Source organism: Microcaecilia unicolor, chromosome 6 (genome assembly GCF_901765095.1).
Source record: "Microcaecilia unicolor chromosome 6, aMicUni1.1, whole genome shotgun sequence".
Lineage (NCBI taxonomy): Eukaryota > Metazoa > Chordata > Amphibia > Gymnophiona > Siphonopidae > Microcaecilia > Microcaecilia unicolor.
This window is the reverse complement of record NC_044036.1, coordinates 41091157-41111262: the sequence shown is the minus strand read 5'-3', so window position 1 is coordinate 41111262 and position 20106 is coordinate 41091157. Positions and strand designations below refer to the sequence as shown.

The 20106-nt window shown below is 45.3% G+C and overlaps 1 protein-coding gene across 1 annotated transcript in view; it reads right to left on the bottom strand.

Annotated features, from left to right (window-relative positions):
* CACHD1 (cache domain containing 1) overlaps window positions 1-19800 on the bottom strand; it is a 534201-nt gene extending 514401 nt beyond the window's left edge. Inside the window, exon 1 of the mRNA XM_030205962.1 lies at window positions 19250-19800. Within this exon, the coding sequence (XP_030061822.1) occupies window positions 19250-19489 (240 nt within the window). The 5' untranslated portion in view covers window positions 19490-19800. The remainder of the gene's footprint in view (window positions 1-19249) is intronic.
* Between the last annotated feature and the right edge of the window lie 306 nt (window positions 19801-20106).

The window sequence follows — 20106 nt, the reverse complement described above, 5'->3', positions numbered from 1 at the left end:
GAACGGCGGTCGCCGCGGGTGAAGATTCGGGGTGCACGGCTGTCCTCTGAGGTCTTTCGGGGCCTTAGGGAACCTAAGGGCTCACCAACAGAAGAGACAGGACACTGACCTTGGGGGGGGGGGGGGGGGGGGAAGAGAGATATATGCAAGTGCTGCTCTGATGGACTTGGGGACAGGGAAAGAAGCTGGATGGAATGGACACTGACCTGGGGGGGAAGGGGAGGGAGAAGGAGATATGCAAGTGCTGCTCTGATGGACCAGGGTGGGGAAAGGACAGGAAAAAAGGCTGGATTAGGGGAGAAGAAACAGGAAAACATGCTGGATGGAATGGGAATAAAAGAGGGACAGACGGGAAGAGGTAATGAACTTAGGAGGGAGCATGGAGTTGGGTGGACCAGTGGGGGAGGGGGAGGAAAGAGAGAGACAGATACAGACAGTTGGACTGGGGGAAGAGAACACTGGGGAAAAATGCTGGATGGGAAAGAGAGGGAGACACACTAGATAGAGGGAGACTGTGAAGGGGTGGAAGGAATTTAGAGGGAGAGATACTGGCCCCAGAGTAGGGGATGCAGGAGAAAGAGTTGAGTCACAGAGACAGAGAAGAGATACTGGGCATGGAGGAATCATAGGGACAGGGACACAGAACGGCAATGCTGGCCAGAGAGGGGATAGGGACACACAAGGGCAATGCTCAACATAGGTGCAAACTGCTGATCACAGGGAGAGGGATAGGGACACAGGACAGGTCAAGGTAGGCACAAAAAGGGGAAATGCTGAACATAGGAGAGCATAGAGACACTAAGAGGACAGCTTCTGAACATGGACAAAGGTACAGGGTCAGGGACACAGAGAGGAGATACTGGACAGGACAGATAGGGATGCAGATGGAGGATGAACGGTTGACACGGAGAGAGAGGAAATGTCAAATGGACAAAAGACCTGCGAAGATAGGAAAAAAATAGAGAAAAGCAGAAAAGAGACCCTGACACTAGTGAATAGAAAAATGAAATGCTCACACAACAAAGGTAGAAAAAAGTATTTTATTTAGAATTTATTAACTGGAATATGTTAGCTTTTGGAAATGTAGACAAAACAAGTCCTCAAAAAGTAGTCAATATAAAAAAATAAACAAACAACAGGGAGTATGACTTAGAGTCAGGGTAATTCAAGGATGAGTGCTAAGAACTTCTAGTTGAAAAAAAATGTGCTTTATTAATGCACACAAGTCCATAATGCCACAATCATATGGTCATAACGTGCAAACATCCAACAACTGCAGAACAGAGTCCCAATTGGAGATCAAAGACACAACATAGTTGTATTTCAGCAAAAATGTCAGTGTTAAGATTCACATAATCCAATTGAAAAATCGATTGCACACATTCATGAACTGCAATAGAATAAATTAAGGTATTTGTGCTGTTTGGCAGCTATCCCTGTGCCAGGGAGCACACAATGTATGGGTGATGACAATGCTGGGCCCTTCCCTCCATCGTGTTGAGTCTTTACTCTCCTATCGAGACCACTGTTTTGCAATCATTGGATATTTACACTTTGAAATGTACTTCTAGTTGGAAAAATAATGTGCTTTATTAATGTCCAGTGAAAGTTTTTTGCACTCATCCTTGGATTAATCTGACTCTTTCTAAGTCATCCTCACTGTTTTGTTATATTAGCTTTTGTAAATGTGCATTCTGATCTTCTGGATTTCAGTTACTATAATATTTGTAGTATTGCTGTATGTAGAGTGTGATTTCATGATTTTTTTTTTTTTTACATTTGTACCCTGCGCTTTCCCACTCATGGCAGGCTCAATGCGGCTTACATGGGGCAGTTCAGTGTTGCTGCCTTCATATCGCTATTACTGATCTGTGGTCCCTTGTTTCATGTTATTGAGGGCCTGTCTGTTTTGCATGTGTGACCAAGGTGCAGTATTCTGCTAGCATGTATCTATGTAGACATCTTGTTGCAGACCTGTTTGTTCCGTTTTCTCACTGGGTGGTGTATTAGGGCCCGCCCAGTATAATATTCACAGGGCATGCATAAGGTTTTTGCTCTGAGTCCTGGGAATTAGTGTTGTTATGGTACAGTAAGGTTCCACTTGTGTGCCTGCACAACTTTGTGCATAGTGTTTTGCAGTGGGATTGTGTATTGGCCATACTGAGGTGACATCAATACTTTAATTTACTTTCAGTTTGTCATAACATCAGACATGGTTTTAGAATATTTTGCAGGATCTGATGTTGAATTGTTCCATAGATGTGCATCTGGTTTAGGGTTGGTAAGTGCTTGAAATAATTTTGTTTAAAATTTGGAGAAATTAGATCTTACCTGCTAATTTGCTTTCCTTTAGTCCCTCCAGACTGGCCCAGAATGCGATGGGTTGTGCATGCCTTCCAACAGGTGGAGACTGAAAACTCTCACTCTAGAGAGAGCCAATAACAGCCCTGGCCAACTGTAACTAGACTCAGTATTACTTTAACAAAGAAGACGACGACCCCCTCACTCTGTGCCTCCGGGAAACTTGAGCAGCCACCCAGAACATACTACCAAAGAACACATGTCTCTTAAACAATGTGTCTGAACCAAAAAAGTGTACTGGCTGCGTCTGATTGCTATTCTCTGAACACAAAAATGTTGGATAGGAATTAGAGAAAAAAGTCTTTTATTATTCACCAGCACAGGATCAGATAGCAGTAGCAAGTTGTGGAAAAATAATAGCAAACTTACAAAATCTTACATCTGTAGCTCTGGTACTTTAAGTAATCAGACTAATTATATAAAGAAAAAGAAAGAGAGAAAGGAAAGTTTATTCCTCACTGTCATACAAAGGTCACAGAACAGAGAGAAAGAAAAGAAAGAAAGAAAGAAAGATTCTTAGCTATAAAGAATTAGTTCTTACGAGGGAGGTAAACTGCACCCCCTTCGGAAAAATAGGCAATGGGAGGATATGAAACTACGAGCATGGCTATTTTTCAGAGTTTCTTTGTCTACAGAATATTTTCATAGGCCTGTGGTAAACATTCACTTCTCTACCCTGGACCAATCATAGGTGCTGCATATATGCTGGAGACTTGCAATTGGTTCCTTCATATGTGCTGGAGACTTGCAATTTGTGTCCTTGCCACACCTCTTCTCAGTAAATTACATTTGTAACAAGTTATACCAGGCAGCTGAGTTGCCATAGTAACAGGAGACCTTATCAGAGTTTGTGATCAGCCAGAAATTCTTTCATGTGACTGATAGGAAATAGGGATGGCGGATGGGAAATAGTGCAGCATACCTGAAGTAGAACATTATAGCTAAACATTTATAGACAAAAGATTTCTGTTAATTTTGTTTTATTTATTTTTAAACACAAGAGTGCAAATTCGCAAAACAGCTCCACTGACAGAAACAAAACGACTATGAGAAAAACAACAAAGTCCTCTGAGTAACTGGGAGGGATCTGGGCTAGTCCGGAAGGACTAAAGGAATGCAAAATAGCAGGCAAGATCTAATTTCTCCTTCCTTAGCGTCCCTCCGACCAGCCCAGAATGCAACTGATGGGAAGTAACAAAGCAGTACATTCATGGGAGGGACCCTAGCAATCCCACCATGAGAACGCTAGCGCCAAAAACTGCCTCCTGACAACACTGAATATCCAACCGGTAATGCTTAGAAAACGAATGCAAGGAGGACCACGTAGCTGCCTTACAAATTTACAAGGAAGGCACCAGAAAATGCTCTACCCACAATGCAGCTTGGCCTCTGGTTGAATGCGCTATTACACTCTCTGGAACAGGTTTCCCGGAAAGGAGGTAAGTGGAAGCGATCATCTCCTTAAGCCATCTGAAGATGGTAGGTTTACATGCTGCCAAACCTTTATGCAACCCTCCAATCAACACAAACAGATGATCAGTGCCCCTAATGCTCTCAGTCGTTTTCACATTGGATGTCAGAAGAATTCTGAAACACTAACACCGTAAACGGAGCTGCTCCTCTGAACTAGATGGAGAACCCAAAACAGGCAAAACCACTGACTAAGATAAGTGAAAGGCAAAACCTTAGGGAGAAAGGAGGGGACCGGTCGTAAAACAACTCGTTCCTGAGAAAACTCCAAAAATGGGGAACAACAAGAAAGGGTCTGCAGTTCCAAAACTCTCCTAGCGGAGGCAATGCCTATAAGAAGAACGTTTGAGTTAAATCCTTTAGAGAGCAGGAAGACAAGGGTTCAAAGGCTGCCCTAGTAAGAACCGATAGAACCAAGTTCAAATCCCAAACTGGAAAGATCACCCTAACAGGATGACATAGAAGATTCGCACCACAAAGGAACTAGGAAATATCCAGATGGCCAGACAAAGCTTTACCCCGAATGCGCCCTCAAAAACACATGAGCGCCAAACCTTTATCAAAACCCTGCTCCAAGAAATCCAAGATCTCTTGCACTGAAGCACAAAATGGGGAAATGTGTCTATCTGAATACCATGCCTCAAACACCCGCCAAGTTCTAATTAAGAGAAGTAGAACGACGACGTAAACGAAGCATTGTGGCAATCACATTAGTAGAAAAACCTCACTTCATAAGCCAAGCCCTCTAAAGCGCCAAACCGTAAGACAAAATCGAGCTGGCTCTGGATGAACCACCGGACCCTGAAAAAGTCCACGAGAATCTGGAAGTCTAAGCAGAGGGCCGGCCAATCTGGAGTTATCAAAATTACAAGACCTTTGTGTGCTTCGATTCTTTTAATTAGACACCCCAGGAGAGGCCAAAGAGGAAACGCAAACAGAAGTCCCGTTTGCCTTGGGGTCGCTCCAACTGTTTTGAGGCACTTTTGTATTTAGATTTGAGCCAAATAGATCTGTGACCGGCTGTCAGCAATCCACGACTGCTTGAAATGTCTGAGGGCCCATTCTCCCGGTCCAGAGTGTGACGGCTGAGAAAGTCTGCCTGAACATTCATTCTCCCTGTTCCAAGAGACAACTCTTCGTTCCCCCTTGGCGATTGAGATACGCCACTGCCGTAGCATTGTCCAACAGGATGCGCACTGATTTGCCCAAGATCAGAGGGCGAAAAGCTTCCAAAGCCAACTGAATTGCCTTGGTTTCCAAGAGGTTGATCAAGCAGGAGGCCTCCTGGCGAGACCACAAACCTTGAGCATATTGACCGAGATAGTGAGCTCCCCCTCCGAGACTGGCATCCATCATGACTACTGTCCACTGTGGCAGATCCAGAGGTATTCCCCTAGACAGATTGGATATCCAGAGCCATCAACATAGACTGCTGCGTTCCCGAATTCTCAAAGGCAATTTCACCATTAGAAAATTTCTCTGCGGTGACCATCTGGAAAAAAGGAGACTTCTGAAGAGGTCTCATGTGCACCCTGGCCCATGGCACTGCCTCTATTGTTGCTGCCATCAAGACCAGCACCTGAAGATAACCCCTCGCACAGGGAACCGATGTTCGAAGAAAGGCCTGAATCTGGGCCTGCAATTTGCGAATCCTGGTCTGGGGAAGAGTCACTCTGCCTGAACCATGTCAAAGGAAACTCCTAGTCGATGGACTGAGAAAGAACTAGGCAGCTCTTGAGAAAACTGACCACCCAACTGAGGGATTGCAGAAGCTGGACCACAAGATCTGTAACCTGCAGGCTTTCTTGATATGACTTTGCTCTGATCAGCCAACTGTATAGGTAGGGATGAACTAAAATGCATTCTTTCTGAAGAGCAGCAGCTACCACCACCATCACTTTTGTGCAAGTGCAAGGAGCAGTACAGAGACCAAAAGGCAGAACCCAAAACTGGTGATGCCTGCCCAGAACCGCAAACCAAATAAAACGCTGATGAAGAGGCTGAATAGGAATATGCAAGTAAGCTTCTGTCAAATCCAGCGCGGTCAAATTCTCCCCGGACCTGACTGCTACTATGACCAACCGAAGAGTCTCAAAAAGAGGAAACCCGGAGGGATCGATTGACCGCCTTGAAATCCAGAATGGGACAGAAAGATCCCTCTTTCTTTGGGACGACAAAGTAAATAGAATAACAACCTTGCCTGAGTTCTGCGGAGTGAACTGGACAAATAGCCTTTGCAGCGTGTCCCGAACCATGTTTGCCTTGATCAGGGAGCAACAAGGAGACTCCAAAAAGGCATTGGGAAGATGCCGCACAAACTGAGTACCCGACTCAAATAACCTCTACCACCCACTGATCGGAGGTAATCTGGGCCCACCTCCAATAAATCTGTGTCAACTGTGATCCCACAGGAATTAGAGGCTGGACCCGGAAACCTTCATTGGGTGGGATGGGAGGGGGATTGGAAGGAAGGTTCTGAGTCTCTACCCCCGCTTTGAGCTCCCTGAAAGGACTGATTCCTCTGAAAAAAAAAATCAAGATCTCTGTGCCACAGACACTCTCTCTGGCTTATACCACTGAAAATCACACCCCCGCCCCCTAGCAAGGAGCAAAGAACAACCCAACACTCTGGGCCTATCCTCAGGGAGCCAAGGCACCTTAGTTTCTCCTAGTATGTGAACCAACTTATCCAAGTCTTCCCAAAAAAGAAGAGAACCCCCGAAAGGGAAATTTGCTCAACTTTGACTTGGAAGCCACGTTTGCAGCCCAATCCCACAGCATCTAGCTGCTACACTTAAAGCTGTAGATTCAGACGAAGCCCTAAGCAGATCATACAAAGAGTCTGCCAAAAAGGTAGACCTCATCACTATTTTTGCCATTCAGCATGTACTAAGAACACATCATCCAAAGTGCTATTCAAAATGTGCTTTGACCAACGGAAACATACCCTAGCAACCAAAGAACCACAGATGGTTGCCTGAACCGCCAAGACAGAGACATCAAAAGTACTCTTCAAAAGGGCTTCCATACGCCTATCTTGAGCATCCTTATGAGCGGTACCCACAACCACAGGGACCGTATTCCGCTTTGTAACCGTGAAGACAACTGTATCCACTACGGGGGGTTTATGAAGGGCACAGGATAAAGATGAACCATTGTCCTAGCAAGCCAAAAAGGAGAATCTGGGGCATCCCACTGAGCCTGTATGATATCCCGGATATACTGATACATAGGGAAAGTTTTACCTGGTCTTCTAATACCCTTAACAAGAAGATCCACTTTGCGGGTTTCCACAAGAGTGGCTTGGTCATCCTCAAAAAACAAGGTACAGGCCACTAATGAAATGAGTTCTTGCAAACCTTCTTTGTAGAAAATTTGGACTACGGAAGGATCCTCTCCCGGGAGAATTTGCACTGGGGTCCTCAGGAAGCATTTCTTTCCCCAACAAATCTGGCCCCTCCAAAGCAGGCATGTCCTGATCTGGATCAGAAGCCAGATCATCCTCTGGGTCCCAGGCCCCCTGGGATGCTTGGCAGGCAGGGGTTGACTGTCTAAGTTCTGAGTCAAAGGCACAGGAAGTGGAATAGACTTTTGCAGCAGAAAAGACTTATACAATTTGTAAAACAAATTCTGGCGGGATGCCCTCCCCTGAGACCCCCAAGGGCACAGAGCACGGCAAAACTGGTTGATCTGAGGGCTGAAAAGCAGCAGGTCTGTTGGCCGAGACAGCCCACGATGGCGGCATTTCCCGCCGCTCTGGGCACCGGCACGCCCACACTGCCCACATCCCCTGCTACCGCTGCCTCAGTCAGCACCACTGAAACAATTCAAGAGGGACCACCTTCCAGAACCGCATTGACCGTCATACAAAATTTACATAGCCCTGCGGCCGCCAGACCGTACAGAAGAGAAAGAGCAATGCTTAAGTTTCTTGGCCATAGCGCTGAGGAAGAACAGCGGCTGCCTCTCCCAATGCCTTAACACACTCTTCCACTGAAGAGTTGAAGGCTGGCTAACAACCTGCAGAACCCAAGAAGCAGGGAGACCAAGGGAAAAGAGGGGGGAGGGACCCAGTCACCCGAGTGTGACACCCCCAAGGATCTCAGCCTCCAGACACAAGAGATACAGAATAACAAAGTTACTCTCAATGAGAATGAAAGAAAAGAAAGAAGACTGAAAGGGCTCACCACCTTCCACCTGCTGGAGACTGATAATACAGAGTCTAGTTACAGTTTGCCAGGGGTCTTATTGTATCTCTCTAGAGTCACAGTTTTCAGTCTCCACCTACTGGAAGGCATGCACAACCTATCAGTTGCATTCTGGGCTGATCCGGAGGGACAATAAGGAAGATATGTAAATTATGATATATAAATCCATTTTTACATACACATGAAGGCATTGTCAATAAGCAGCAGCCCTTCCTTAGGACTCAGTCTCTTCTCCACCATGACAAATTGTATATACCAAACGCATTGCAAGAAAACCCTCACTCACTAGCCTTCAATCGCACTAATTAGGGTGGTACTTATCATTGTTTGGGATGGGCCACCTTTAGCATCTCTGCACTCTGGTCCAGCATCTTCCTTTCCTCCTCTTTTTTCTGTGTGTTATCAATCATAGATGTAGGACACACACCCTGACCCCGCCCCCTTCGGCCTCCCCAAACAGCTGGGCCACTGACCGCCTACAATAGAAACATAGAAACATGATGGCAGATAAGGACCAAATGGCCCATCCTGTCTGCCTTTCCTCAGCAACCATTAACTCCTCCTTTTCCTAAGGGAACCAAAAATACATGTCTCATGCTTCCTTAAATTCTGACACAGTCTTCATCTCTATTACCTCTACCGGAAGGCCATTCCATGCTTCCACCACTCTTTCCATGAAGGAGCGTTTTCTTAGTTTCCTCCTAAACGTATTTCCTCTCGACTTCTTCCTATGCCCTCTCATTCCAGGGTTTTCCTTATTTGAAAAAGGCTCACCTCCTGTACATTGATGCCACTGAGGTATTTAAACGTCTCTATCATATCCCCTCTCTTCCAGAGTATACATGTTGAGGTTTATACGCCTTTCCCCGTATGTTTTATGACAGAGACCGCTTACCAATTTTGTAGCCATCCTCTAGACCAACTCCATCCTGTTTATATCTTTCCGTAGGTGCGGTCTCCAGAACTGCAAGCAGTACTCCAAATGAGGTCTCACCAGAGACTTATACAGGGGCACTATCACCTCTTTTTCCTGCTGGTCATCTCTCTCCTTGTGCACCCAAGCATCCTCCTGGCTTTGACCGTCACCTTTTCTACCTGTTTGGCCACCTGAAGGTCATCAGACACAATCACCCCCAAGTCCCGCTCTTATTTCGTACACAGAAGCACTTCACTCCCAATATGGTACCGTGCCCTTGGATTCTTGTAACCCAAGTGCATGACCTTGCATTTCTTAGCATTAAATTTTAGTTGCCAATTATCAGACCATTCTTCAAGTTTTGACAGATATTTACTCATGTCACCCACACCCTCTGGGGTGTCAACCCTTTTACAGAGTTTGCTATCATCCACAAAGGGGCAAACCTTACCAGACAGCCCTTCCGCAATATCATTCACAAAGATGATAAACAGAGTTGGCCCAAGGACCGATCTCTACGGTACACCACCAATAACATCCCTATCCTCAGAGCAAGCTCCATTTACCACCACCCTCTGGTTTCCTCCCATTTAACCAGTTTCTAACCGTCACTTTAGGTCCCATACCAACGGCACTCAGTTTATTAATCAGCCGCCTGTGCGGAACTGTGTCAAAGGCTTTACTAAAACCCAAGTACACCACATCTAGCGCCCCTCCCACGTCTAACTGTTTGGTCACCCAGTCAAAGAAATCAATCGGATTCGACTGACATGACCTGCCTCTGGTGAAGCCATGCTGCCTCGGGTCCTGAAGGCTATTCGATTTGAGAAACCACACAATCCTCCGCTTTAGCAGCGTTTCCATTAGTTTACTCACCACCATGCACTGACAGATCTGTAATTCCCAACCTCCTCCTGTTCTTGTGCGGAGGGCCCACATTCACCTTTCTCCAATATTCCGGGACCACACCAGACTCTAGGGAAGCATTGATGAGGTCTGACAGCAGAGCCGCCAGGACATCTCCTAGTTTTATTTATTTATTTATTTTTTAACATTTGTACCCCGCGCTTTCCCACTCATGGCAGGCTCTATGCGGCTTACATGGGGCAATGGAGGGTGTTAATATATCTCCAACATGTCTCCTCCTTGCGAATGCCCACTACCATTTCTGATCTCAGAGGTGTCCTTGGTATGTTAAATTTTTGTCGCCTATGGATACCAAATTATTCAGCCCGAACTCAGCCCTTTTATATAAAACTACAAGGCAAACAGAAAGTAAAACATGAACCCGTTCTTTTTACACCTCAAGAAACAGCTGATCTTATGGCACTTGTAAAGGATGTTATGCTTTCCTCACCATTAGCAACCATTGATGTGTCTCAGGATGTGCACCTTTGGGTTGTGCATACTGAGACTACCTGGTCTTGCCTGATCACTCAGGAACATGATGACCTTGCTTGTGGTTATCTCTCGGGTACTTTTTCACCTGTTGAAAGAGCTTTTGCTACTTGTGAGAAGGGCCTTGTTGCCGCCAGCACAGCTGTTACAAAATTATACAGCTACATTCCTCACCTTCCGGTGATTCTTCACACATCCCATGATGTTAAATATCTGTTGGATAAACAGATTAGTCACATGACTGTCTGCCGGTTACAAAAGTATCAAGTCCTTTTGTTCAGTGTAGTGCACTTTATTCACCCATTAACTTTAACTGACCTTCAACGCCTGGATCCATTACTCACTGTATCAGAGACAGCACAGAATGCTATTTTTCCCCATGAGTGCACTACCCGATTATCTGTTCCTGAATCACTCCATCTACATTCAGAAATCTTGCAAAGTGGCGAGGTTTGGTTTACAGATGGTTCTCAGCAAAACGGAGTTGCCGGTTTTGCCGCCCTCCGTTATACACCAGAAGAAGATATTCTGGATCCTATACAATTCAGGTTACCTGATTCATTCACAGCCCAAACCGCAGAACTTGCAGCGGTTTTGTATGTCTTGCTGTTTAAAGCACTACACTCAGATCTGAGCATTGTCACCGACTCGGACTATGTATTCACTTCCTTGCATTCCCATGTTCGCAAATGGAACCAGAGGGGTATGATCTCCTCTACCGGGCAACCCCTAAGTCACTTACCTTTGTGGACTGCACTTTTTGAAGCACTGGAGAAGCGCCATCAAAAAGGCCTTCGCACCAGTATCTCCTGGATTAAAGCACAGGAGACAGTTTTCTCTTTCGCCATTAATGGTAACCATGTTGCAGATGAACTAGCCCGTGAAGTCACTTCCTTTTCCAATCTTCCTACTATATCCACTTGCGATGTTACACTTCCTGTACTCGCGTCCGAAGCGCTTCCCTTTGAGACGCCCCCTTCTACTCCCACGGATTCAACACCCTCTGAATCCTCCTCCCCTGCTTTCAACACCCCTCCTGTCATCACCTCCTTGCAATCTCCTGAATCTGAGCCCCCTGTAACGTCCCCTCCCTCAGAATCCTTAATCTCAGACTTCTCTACTACCCTCACTTCCTCCCTTTCACAAGCAGAACTCACTTTGTGGAAGCAGGCAGGATGTTTCCTAAATCCGAATGGAATTTGGACCCATCCCAATGGGCAATTATGTGTTTCACAGCATGTTTTATCTCTTCTTTTGCATGCCCTCCACTACCCCTTACATTTAAATGCTACTACACTGTATGATCAATTGTCTTCCAGATTATGGGCTCCCCAAATGATGCCCATGTGTCACACCGTAGTTCATAATTGTTACAAATGTTTTCTGTACACACCTAAACGAGGACCTGTTATTCCTTCAGGTCATTTACCTGTTGTCCAGGGACCTGGCCAACATTGGTATATTGATTTCACAGATATGCAGACGCCCGTTCGTGGTAAACGGTATCTGCTTGTCTGCGTGGACGCTTTCTCGAAGTGGGTGGAAGCTTTCCCTTGCTCTAGAGAAACCGCCCAAACTATGGCACAATCACTGTGCACTGAAATTATTCCTCGATTTGGGATTCCTGGAAAAATTACCACAGATAATGGTACACACTTTGTAAATGAACTTTTGCAGAACCTTCTTCCTGCACTCGGCATTACTCACAGAACTGTCTGTGTTTACAAACCCACCAGTAATGGTCTGGTTGAACGATACAATGGATTGCTCAAAACAAAAATGCGTCAGCTTATGGCAAATGGGATAAAGAATTGGCTTGATGCCCTTCCTTTGGCACTATTATCTCTCCGTGCCACTCCATCCTCTTCCCTTAAACTGACGCCGTTCCAATTATGTACAGGTCGCCAGATGCGACTCATACCTGGCAATCCAGACACTCAAGTACCCGATCAATACTCAGTATATTGGGATATCTTGCAAACTATTGTAAGTTCTCTGTCCTCAATTCCACAGGCCATTTCGGACAGAAGAGGGGATTGTGATGCCGATAGATCCCCCCCTTATAAAGTGGGCGATCTAGTGCACCGGCGTTATTACACGCACAAGACCTGGCGAGATCCGATCTACGTTGGGCCCTTCAAGATAGAAGCCCTGTCAGCCACAGCTGCAAAGCTGGAGGACCACACATCCTGGGTCCATCTGAAAGATATACGAGCTTATCCAAATACCCCATCAGGTCTCCTGGATGTTTCCATTGATGTTTCCAGCACAGCAGTCACTGGAGAGACCAGTCCCAGCACGAACCCCATCACCACCGCCACTGAGCCCGAGACCACCGACCCCGCACCCAACACTTTTGAATCATCTTGACCAAAGACTTAACCACCTTATCCCCTCTCCTGAATCACACCTCCTTGATCTGGCTGACATTATTATCCAAGCCTTCGCAGATTCTCCAGAGTCACCATCTGAACAACCACCTGTATCTGAACCAGTATTTGAGTTGCCTTCTTCACCTCCACCTCCCACAGTTCCTGTTCATCCACTTCCCTACGTGGATCTTCGCATCCGCCTCATCAGAATCCGTAATCTGGCAGACGATCTCCTCCAAGTCCGCAACCTAGCAGGACAGTTGACCCCGGAAGAACGAGAGTCCATTGTGTTTTCAACAGTAAACATTTTGCACAGCAACACCTGTGAGCTGCTCGACATTCTACATCGGTACTTCCCGAATCAAGCCAGATAAATACATCAGTACACCCTCTTCTTCTGCTTCCCATCTGCCAGACTGTTTGCTGTTGGACTCGTGTGCATGATCATACTGTGTATAGGTTTGGTTTTGTTTCTCACTACCCTGTTTACCTATACTGCTGACTGTTATCACGTTAATCTTTGGACCACACTTACAGCCTTTCCCACTGGCAACGTTACCTTGCCAGCCGGAAACGCTACGGTACTTGCAACTACTTCTGTACTTGCATCTGCTCCTGCTCCACTACCTACTACAGCAGCCAACACAAAGCTCCAACAGAACATCACATTCCCACGCCTGGTTGGATATAGCCCCCCCCAGACGATCTCAAAGATCAGCCCCGCTGCCACCAGTCATCCCACCCCCTGGGCAGACACATCTGCCACGACAGACTTTTCAACTGGCAATCCTCCAGAGCCTATTGAGATCTCTGCAACTACTCCTTTCCTCACTGATCCTCCTGTTTTGTATTTTACAACTGTTCCCAATCCTATCAGTAGCTCGGTCCATATTGTCCCCAATCGTACAACTACTTTTGAGGATAATATTGCCTTGCTTGAATTACGACCCACCCCTCCTCTTTATTCTTTGGTTCCTGCTAGTGACGCTCCTCCTCCCACACATACTACTGTAGCCACGTCAAACATCACCGTCCCAGCCACTCGTCCTCCCAGATAGCTCAACACGCCTAAGTGACCACCAATATATGTCCCAGAATTTACCAGACACTCCGCCTTCTCCACCTGATTCTCCCCCACCGTCGCCTTTAAATTTAGGTGCACACTTGATCCCTGAACCCCCAGAATATCATCCTCATTGGGACCCTGCTCCAGAAGACGATACAAATTGGGACCCCTTCACCCGATACCACACACTGTGTGAACCTTTGTTTGACAGTTGGACATTAGGTCCTAGCCGTACGGTTACACACACTCAGTCACTGTTTGGAGGAACCTTAGGCTTACAAATTGAACAAACAGACGACCTCCTAATCAGGCCACAAACTGGTGACATTGTAGATTTTTGGGTAATTACATACGCTGTACTGGGCACTGACTGGATTCCCTTCCTGTTTATCAGAGAGGTTGGATTGAGACCTTTGGAAGTATATGGTATTTTCCAAATCCCAGATCCTACTGAAATAGGGGCTATTAGAATTTACCCCCCATACCCAAATACCTGTTGCTAAAACCCTTGGGATAAATTTGTCGCTCTCCTTAATCAGTAGCCGTTACTTACCTACCGTGCCTCATTATGAAAACTACCAACATGAAGTGCTTAGCCCTCCTGTTGTGTGTGCTCACCACACCCATGATACATGGAACACAGTACCTAGCAAATTTTCAAGAACAATTTACAACCACTTATGAAATAACATTACCCACTACCAAGGACACAACCACTATCACCCTTGATGTGTGTGCTTACACAATGTGTGGGGAACATCCTGTGCAGCAATATTTGTCAGCTTTTGAAGTATACCTGTGTCCCTTCCCCAATTGTGGAAGTTGGGCACAAGTATGGTGGTATACAGGCTCATGGGTTCCCTACTCAGGTACTGAGATTCCAGATCTAAAAAGGAGTATTTCCATCATGAAATTGCGAGTCACTGGCCTCTGCCAAATGACCAAATGTAATCCCGTGGCTATCACTTTTAGAGGAGTAACGGATGTTACATACAGAACTTATTCCATAGGAATTGATGCCACAGGTAGAGACCCCATTGGAAAATTCAAGATTATTCCACCCCCAGCCCAACCTACAGCGACCAATCCTTTAGTGCCGACAAAGATCCCAGAAATAAAAATTCCTTACCAGATTGTACCAATTAATAATTCTAAAGATTTAGTGGCACTGGAAACGGGATTTGGAGAGACAAACCTATGGCTCGAATGGGCACATTATACTACAAAGAGTTTGAATGTCTCTAATTGTTATTTTTGTTCCCATGCAAGAGCTGAACCAACAGTTGTTCCTTTCCCCTTAGATCTCCAAAATGATCCAGATGGATTTTGGTGTATGTTACAGTTATTGCAGGTCAAAGAGGACATAAACCAGTCTTGCCAACACCTTGACGAGCACCACCCCTACTTACCCCCTCGGATGAGGATTCCACCTGCATTCAGGATTCCAAATCCAGCTACCAGATATCATACATGTCTGGAACGATATGGGGTGAAACAGACACGGTTTTTAGGAAACTTAACCAATTGTAACACAACCTTAGGAAATGGGACTCTGAAAAATCTGACCCTAACACGGTTCTCACAAGCTAGAGCAGACATATGGTGGTACTGTGGAACCCGCACTATCCGCCATACACTTCCTAACAATTGGACAGGCAGATGTGCCCTAGTCAAATTGGTCATTCCAATCATTATAGCATCCTTGCCTCCTCCTCATAGCAGCTCTTCCTCACGAGTGAAGAGAAATGCAATGCCTGGATCTTTTGATGATCGGGTCTATATAGATGCTATTGGAGTTCCAAGAGGGGTTCCTGATGAGTTTAAAGCCAGAAACCAGATAGCTGCAGGATTTGAATCAGTTTTCTTTTGGTGGGCGACTATCAATAAGAACCTTGACTGGATCAACTATATATATTACAATCAGCAGAGATTTGTGAATTACACTAGGGATGCAGTTCAAGGAATTGCAACACAATTAGACGCCACTAGCCGGATGACGTTGGAAAATAGATTAGTTCTTGACCAACTTCTAGCAGCGGATGGAGGGGTGTGCCAAAAGATAGGTACCCAGTGTTGCACCTTTATCCCCAACAATACAGCTCCAGATGGATCAATTACCAGAGCTTTAGAAGGCTTAACCTCACTGTCGCAAGAGTTGGCAGAAAACTCTGGCGTTGATACATCCTGGACAGGTTGGATGGATAGAGCGTTTGGTAAATGGAAAACATTTATCATTTCAGCAGCCACGACTATAATCATAGTGGTAGCAATTTTTGTTTTAGTAGGATGTTGCATAATCCCTTGTGCTAGAGGCTTAGTAGAACGCTTAATTGAAACCGCAATAATGAAAAAGACAGTAGCGGGACAGTATACCCTGCACGAAAACCTCCTTCCTAACACCACAGGAGATAACCCATTGGACTCTCTCCCTTTGGGAAGGACCAATCGCTATGCAACTGTTAGAGACACTGGAGAGATGTCTGCAACTGTATAATCAGATGATAGCGCACAGGGATATAATGTAACCATATAAAGCTGTATAAGATGATATGATAAATTGTGCTAATCTATGCAAATGTATAATTAAGATATAATCAGTATATAACCAATGATTTTGTGATTTATAACAATATAAATATATTGACATACATAAGAATAAGATAGAACCTGCATATTAAAAGGTGGAAGAAAAATAGTATTATAATAACTATAAGTTTTAGTAGGATTGACATAATTGCAGTACTGCCAAGATGATACTTTCAAACCGCAAACTAAACAAATTGTACCAGTTGATCTTAAGACTCAGATAATTTTATGGCCTCATAGAATACCTTCTGGAACGGATGGTACCAAGGTACGTTAACCCTGGTGTCACCCTATGGGATAGGGTGAAGAGGGGAATGTTAATATATGGCCTAGCTTTAAGGCTACCACTGGAATAGTGATGGCCAGAGCTATGCAGCCTAGAACAACTGGAAAAAAATACTGACTAGGCCAAACAGCAAGCAAGTGATTTAATATTTGAGAATCTGCAAAAAGCAGGTCTGAACAATGAGTCCTGATACAAAATTGGTACAATTTTTAAATCCAATATAGCACTTGTAATGAAAGATCAGATGAATAAAATGGAGCTTATTAGTTTTGGTATACAATGATACAGAGGTAATACAGAGTTCATGAGAAAGGTATGAGACGTATTGCAGCCGGAAGATGTGAAACTGTTATCTCAACGCTTCCCAAAACATGTTGATAATTAGCAGTAGCTGAGAACCAAAGGAGGTGGGTACATCAGATAGCAGATCGCATGGGAAAGTATGATCTCAGGAAGTTGAGAAATATTAGGAGCTAGGTATCTCACCATTCACTTCTATGGAGAAGATAGAGTATAAAAGAGGGGAAATTTTGGCTTAGTTTGAGAGTCTTTTCTCCAAAGCTGTCAGACGGCGAAGCCCTGTGCGGTTGAAACCAGAATCTGATGTCTGTATTTGTATCAACTTGAAGACTTGTGTTTGGGTAAGAAATAAAATGTATCTATCTATCTAAACCTATCCCTGTCTTTATTATTATTGATTCTATCTTCTCTTTACCTTACATTTAGCCTACAAGGTAGATCATATACAAGTGACACTCAGTCTTTGCAGAAACTTAGACAGATGTTTAATAAGATTTATGTGGGAACATAAATGGCCCAGAGTATACCTAGATCCAGAAGAACAGAAAGCAGTATTTATGGGAATTAGTTTTCAATCCCCATGGGATTGGGTGACAATGGAGGTCAGAGAAACTATACAGAATCTGTTATATGAAATAAGTACCTTTAGTCCCCCGTATGACAGAGTCAGAAAGAGGTCTAGAAGAGGCAATTAAAAACAAGGGTTAAGTGACTTGCCCAGAGTCACAAGGAGGTGCCTGAAGTGGGAATCGAGCTCAGTTCCTCAGGACCAAAGTCCACCACCCTAACCACTAGGCCACGCCTCCACTTGAGTACCCTCGGATTTTTCCCATCAGGCCCCATCACTTTATCTACTTTTAGTTTAGCTAGCTCCTCATGGACAGAGTCTTCTGAGAATTGGTCCAGGTCTACCATACATCCATCCCTATTATTTTTCTCTCTTGTAAAGAAGATGGAGCTCCAAGGCTTTTTCCTCCTGTAAAGTTTTTACAGTTTGCCTCTATGATATAAGTTCTGATAACAATTGACAATATATCTTGCCTATATTACAGGAAAGTGGCTGTGTTATGAAATAAACAAGCAATACATGCATATTTATAAGTGTGGAATGAAATTTTACTAAACATTTTAAACACTCAAGAAAGCATTTGCAACGACAAGTTAAACTGCACCAGCCTCTACTTCTCTAAAATGTCTACACTATCTCCAACAATTATTGTTCAGTATTCAAATTAAGTTCAGTGGTATGGTAGCCGTGTTACTCCATTTTTAAAGGTAATAAATAGAGCTAAATCAAAACATAGACGACTATACCTTTTCAAAAGCTAATCAAAAGATGTATTAAGTTAGTCCATGGTATCATCTTATTTTCTTTCTACTTATTGCCATTAAAATTAAGTTCAAAACAAAAAGGGGCCTGTAGGAACAAGTAGAGCATGATATCAAATTCAAATATATGTTTTCATAAAACAGTGATCCTAAAGCTAACATATTGCCAGAAAACCAAGCACCAAAAAACAACATGCAATCCAGCTCAGTTCCTTGAGCCTGTGGGACAAAGGGCCAGAAAGTCACCAATCTTAGAGCAGAGAGAGGCGATTTAAAAGTATTCCTGCCATGAAGCTGCATAACATTTTATTTCTTACAAAAAAACAAACAAACAAACAACACAGTAACCCCTCAACCCCAAGCAAAAAAAAAAGCAATTAGCATTAAAGAACTTTATTTTTCGGAAAAACTGGAAAAAAAGTCGTGCGATCGGGCATCATTTTGCCCCCAATAAAATGAGTACAACAACTAAGTAGCAAAAGGACGATCCATCCTTTGGGTGACTGGGGAAGCTTTGGTGCCAGTTTCAAAGAAGTGGAGAGACCAATAGTGCTTGGGTACCCTCGGATGAGTGGGTGACCGGGAGGTGTTTGGTGCTTCTCATCCGAGGGTACCCTGGCACCTATCTTCAGTCATCCATGTCACCCTGGCTGGCAAAAGCCCACTTCTTTCAAAGTTACCCTGTTCAAGCCTCCCTACTCCCCACCAGAGCCTCCCTACTCCCAACCCCATTGATTTCACCCTAGCCATAGTCCCTCCTCTCTCTCCACCAAACATCCCACGATCCCCTTTGGCAGTAGTCCCTGTGCTTCTTGACACTCACCCCCCCCCCCCCCCACTGACTGCTGCACCCTGGCATCTGAACCCCTCACCTCTCTCCCCACCCCCACCCCTCTAAGTGCACCCTGGCACCAAAGCGCCAGGGCCAGGAGTCGGGTGCGGGCAGCACACACAGACCTGCATAGTGAGGACCCCCAGTTCCTCCGTCGCCAGCTTCCTCATCTGAGCTGCCAAGATCTGCGCTTCGTCCAGGATGGAAAAGTCCGTCTCAGCGGCACTAAACCTCCAGAAACCCGCCGCGGAGAAGAACAGCAGGGGCAGCAGCAGCCACCGAAAAGTGCCCCTTCTACTCCTCCCGACACACCGGAGAGCTGATACTCCGTCGCCCACGCCAGCCTCCCGGGTGCCCCCGGTCATCCTGCGTCCTCCGTTTTAGTGTTGCTCCGGGGAAAAAACAAAAACGGCCACCCGCGCTTTGCCTGGGGTTTATTTCCCTCAGTTAACATGCACTCGAAAAAAAAATCCCCCTCACAAGAACCTCAACAAAAACTTTCTCCTCGGCTCAGAACAAAAGGAAAAAACAACTTTTCCGCCAGATTTCTGCTCTCTGCTGAAATCCTCGGCTCCGGTCGGACTCGGTTAGGAATGAGTTGGTGTGGGAGGAGGGGGAAGGGCGCAGGAGAACGTCCGCAAGGCTCTGCCTGGTCCGCTTCAACTCGCCGCCGCGATCCCGGAGCTCAGGGGAGAGGAGACAACAACGTCGGCCGCTCGTAAAACGCGGCGCCGGAGCGCGGACTCTGGCCGGAGCTTACCAGGCTCTCTGGCGCCCCCCAGCTGCAGGCCCGGATTCTACGGTTGCGCGCACTGTGTGGCTGGAGTTCAATCCGTGTCAATTGTTTCGTCCGGCTCTTTCCGAAACTGATTTATAAAAGATGCAACACAATTACCTGCGAAAAGATATTAAAAAGCTTTTATCTCTCTCTCTCTCTTTATTAAACAACAGAGAAAATGAACAGGCAAACAAACAAATAAAT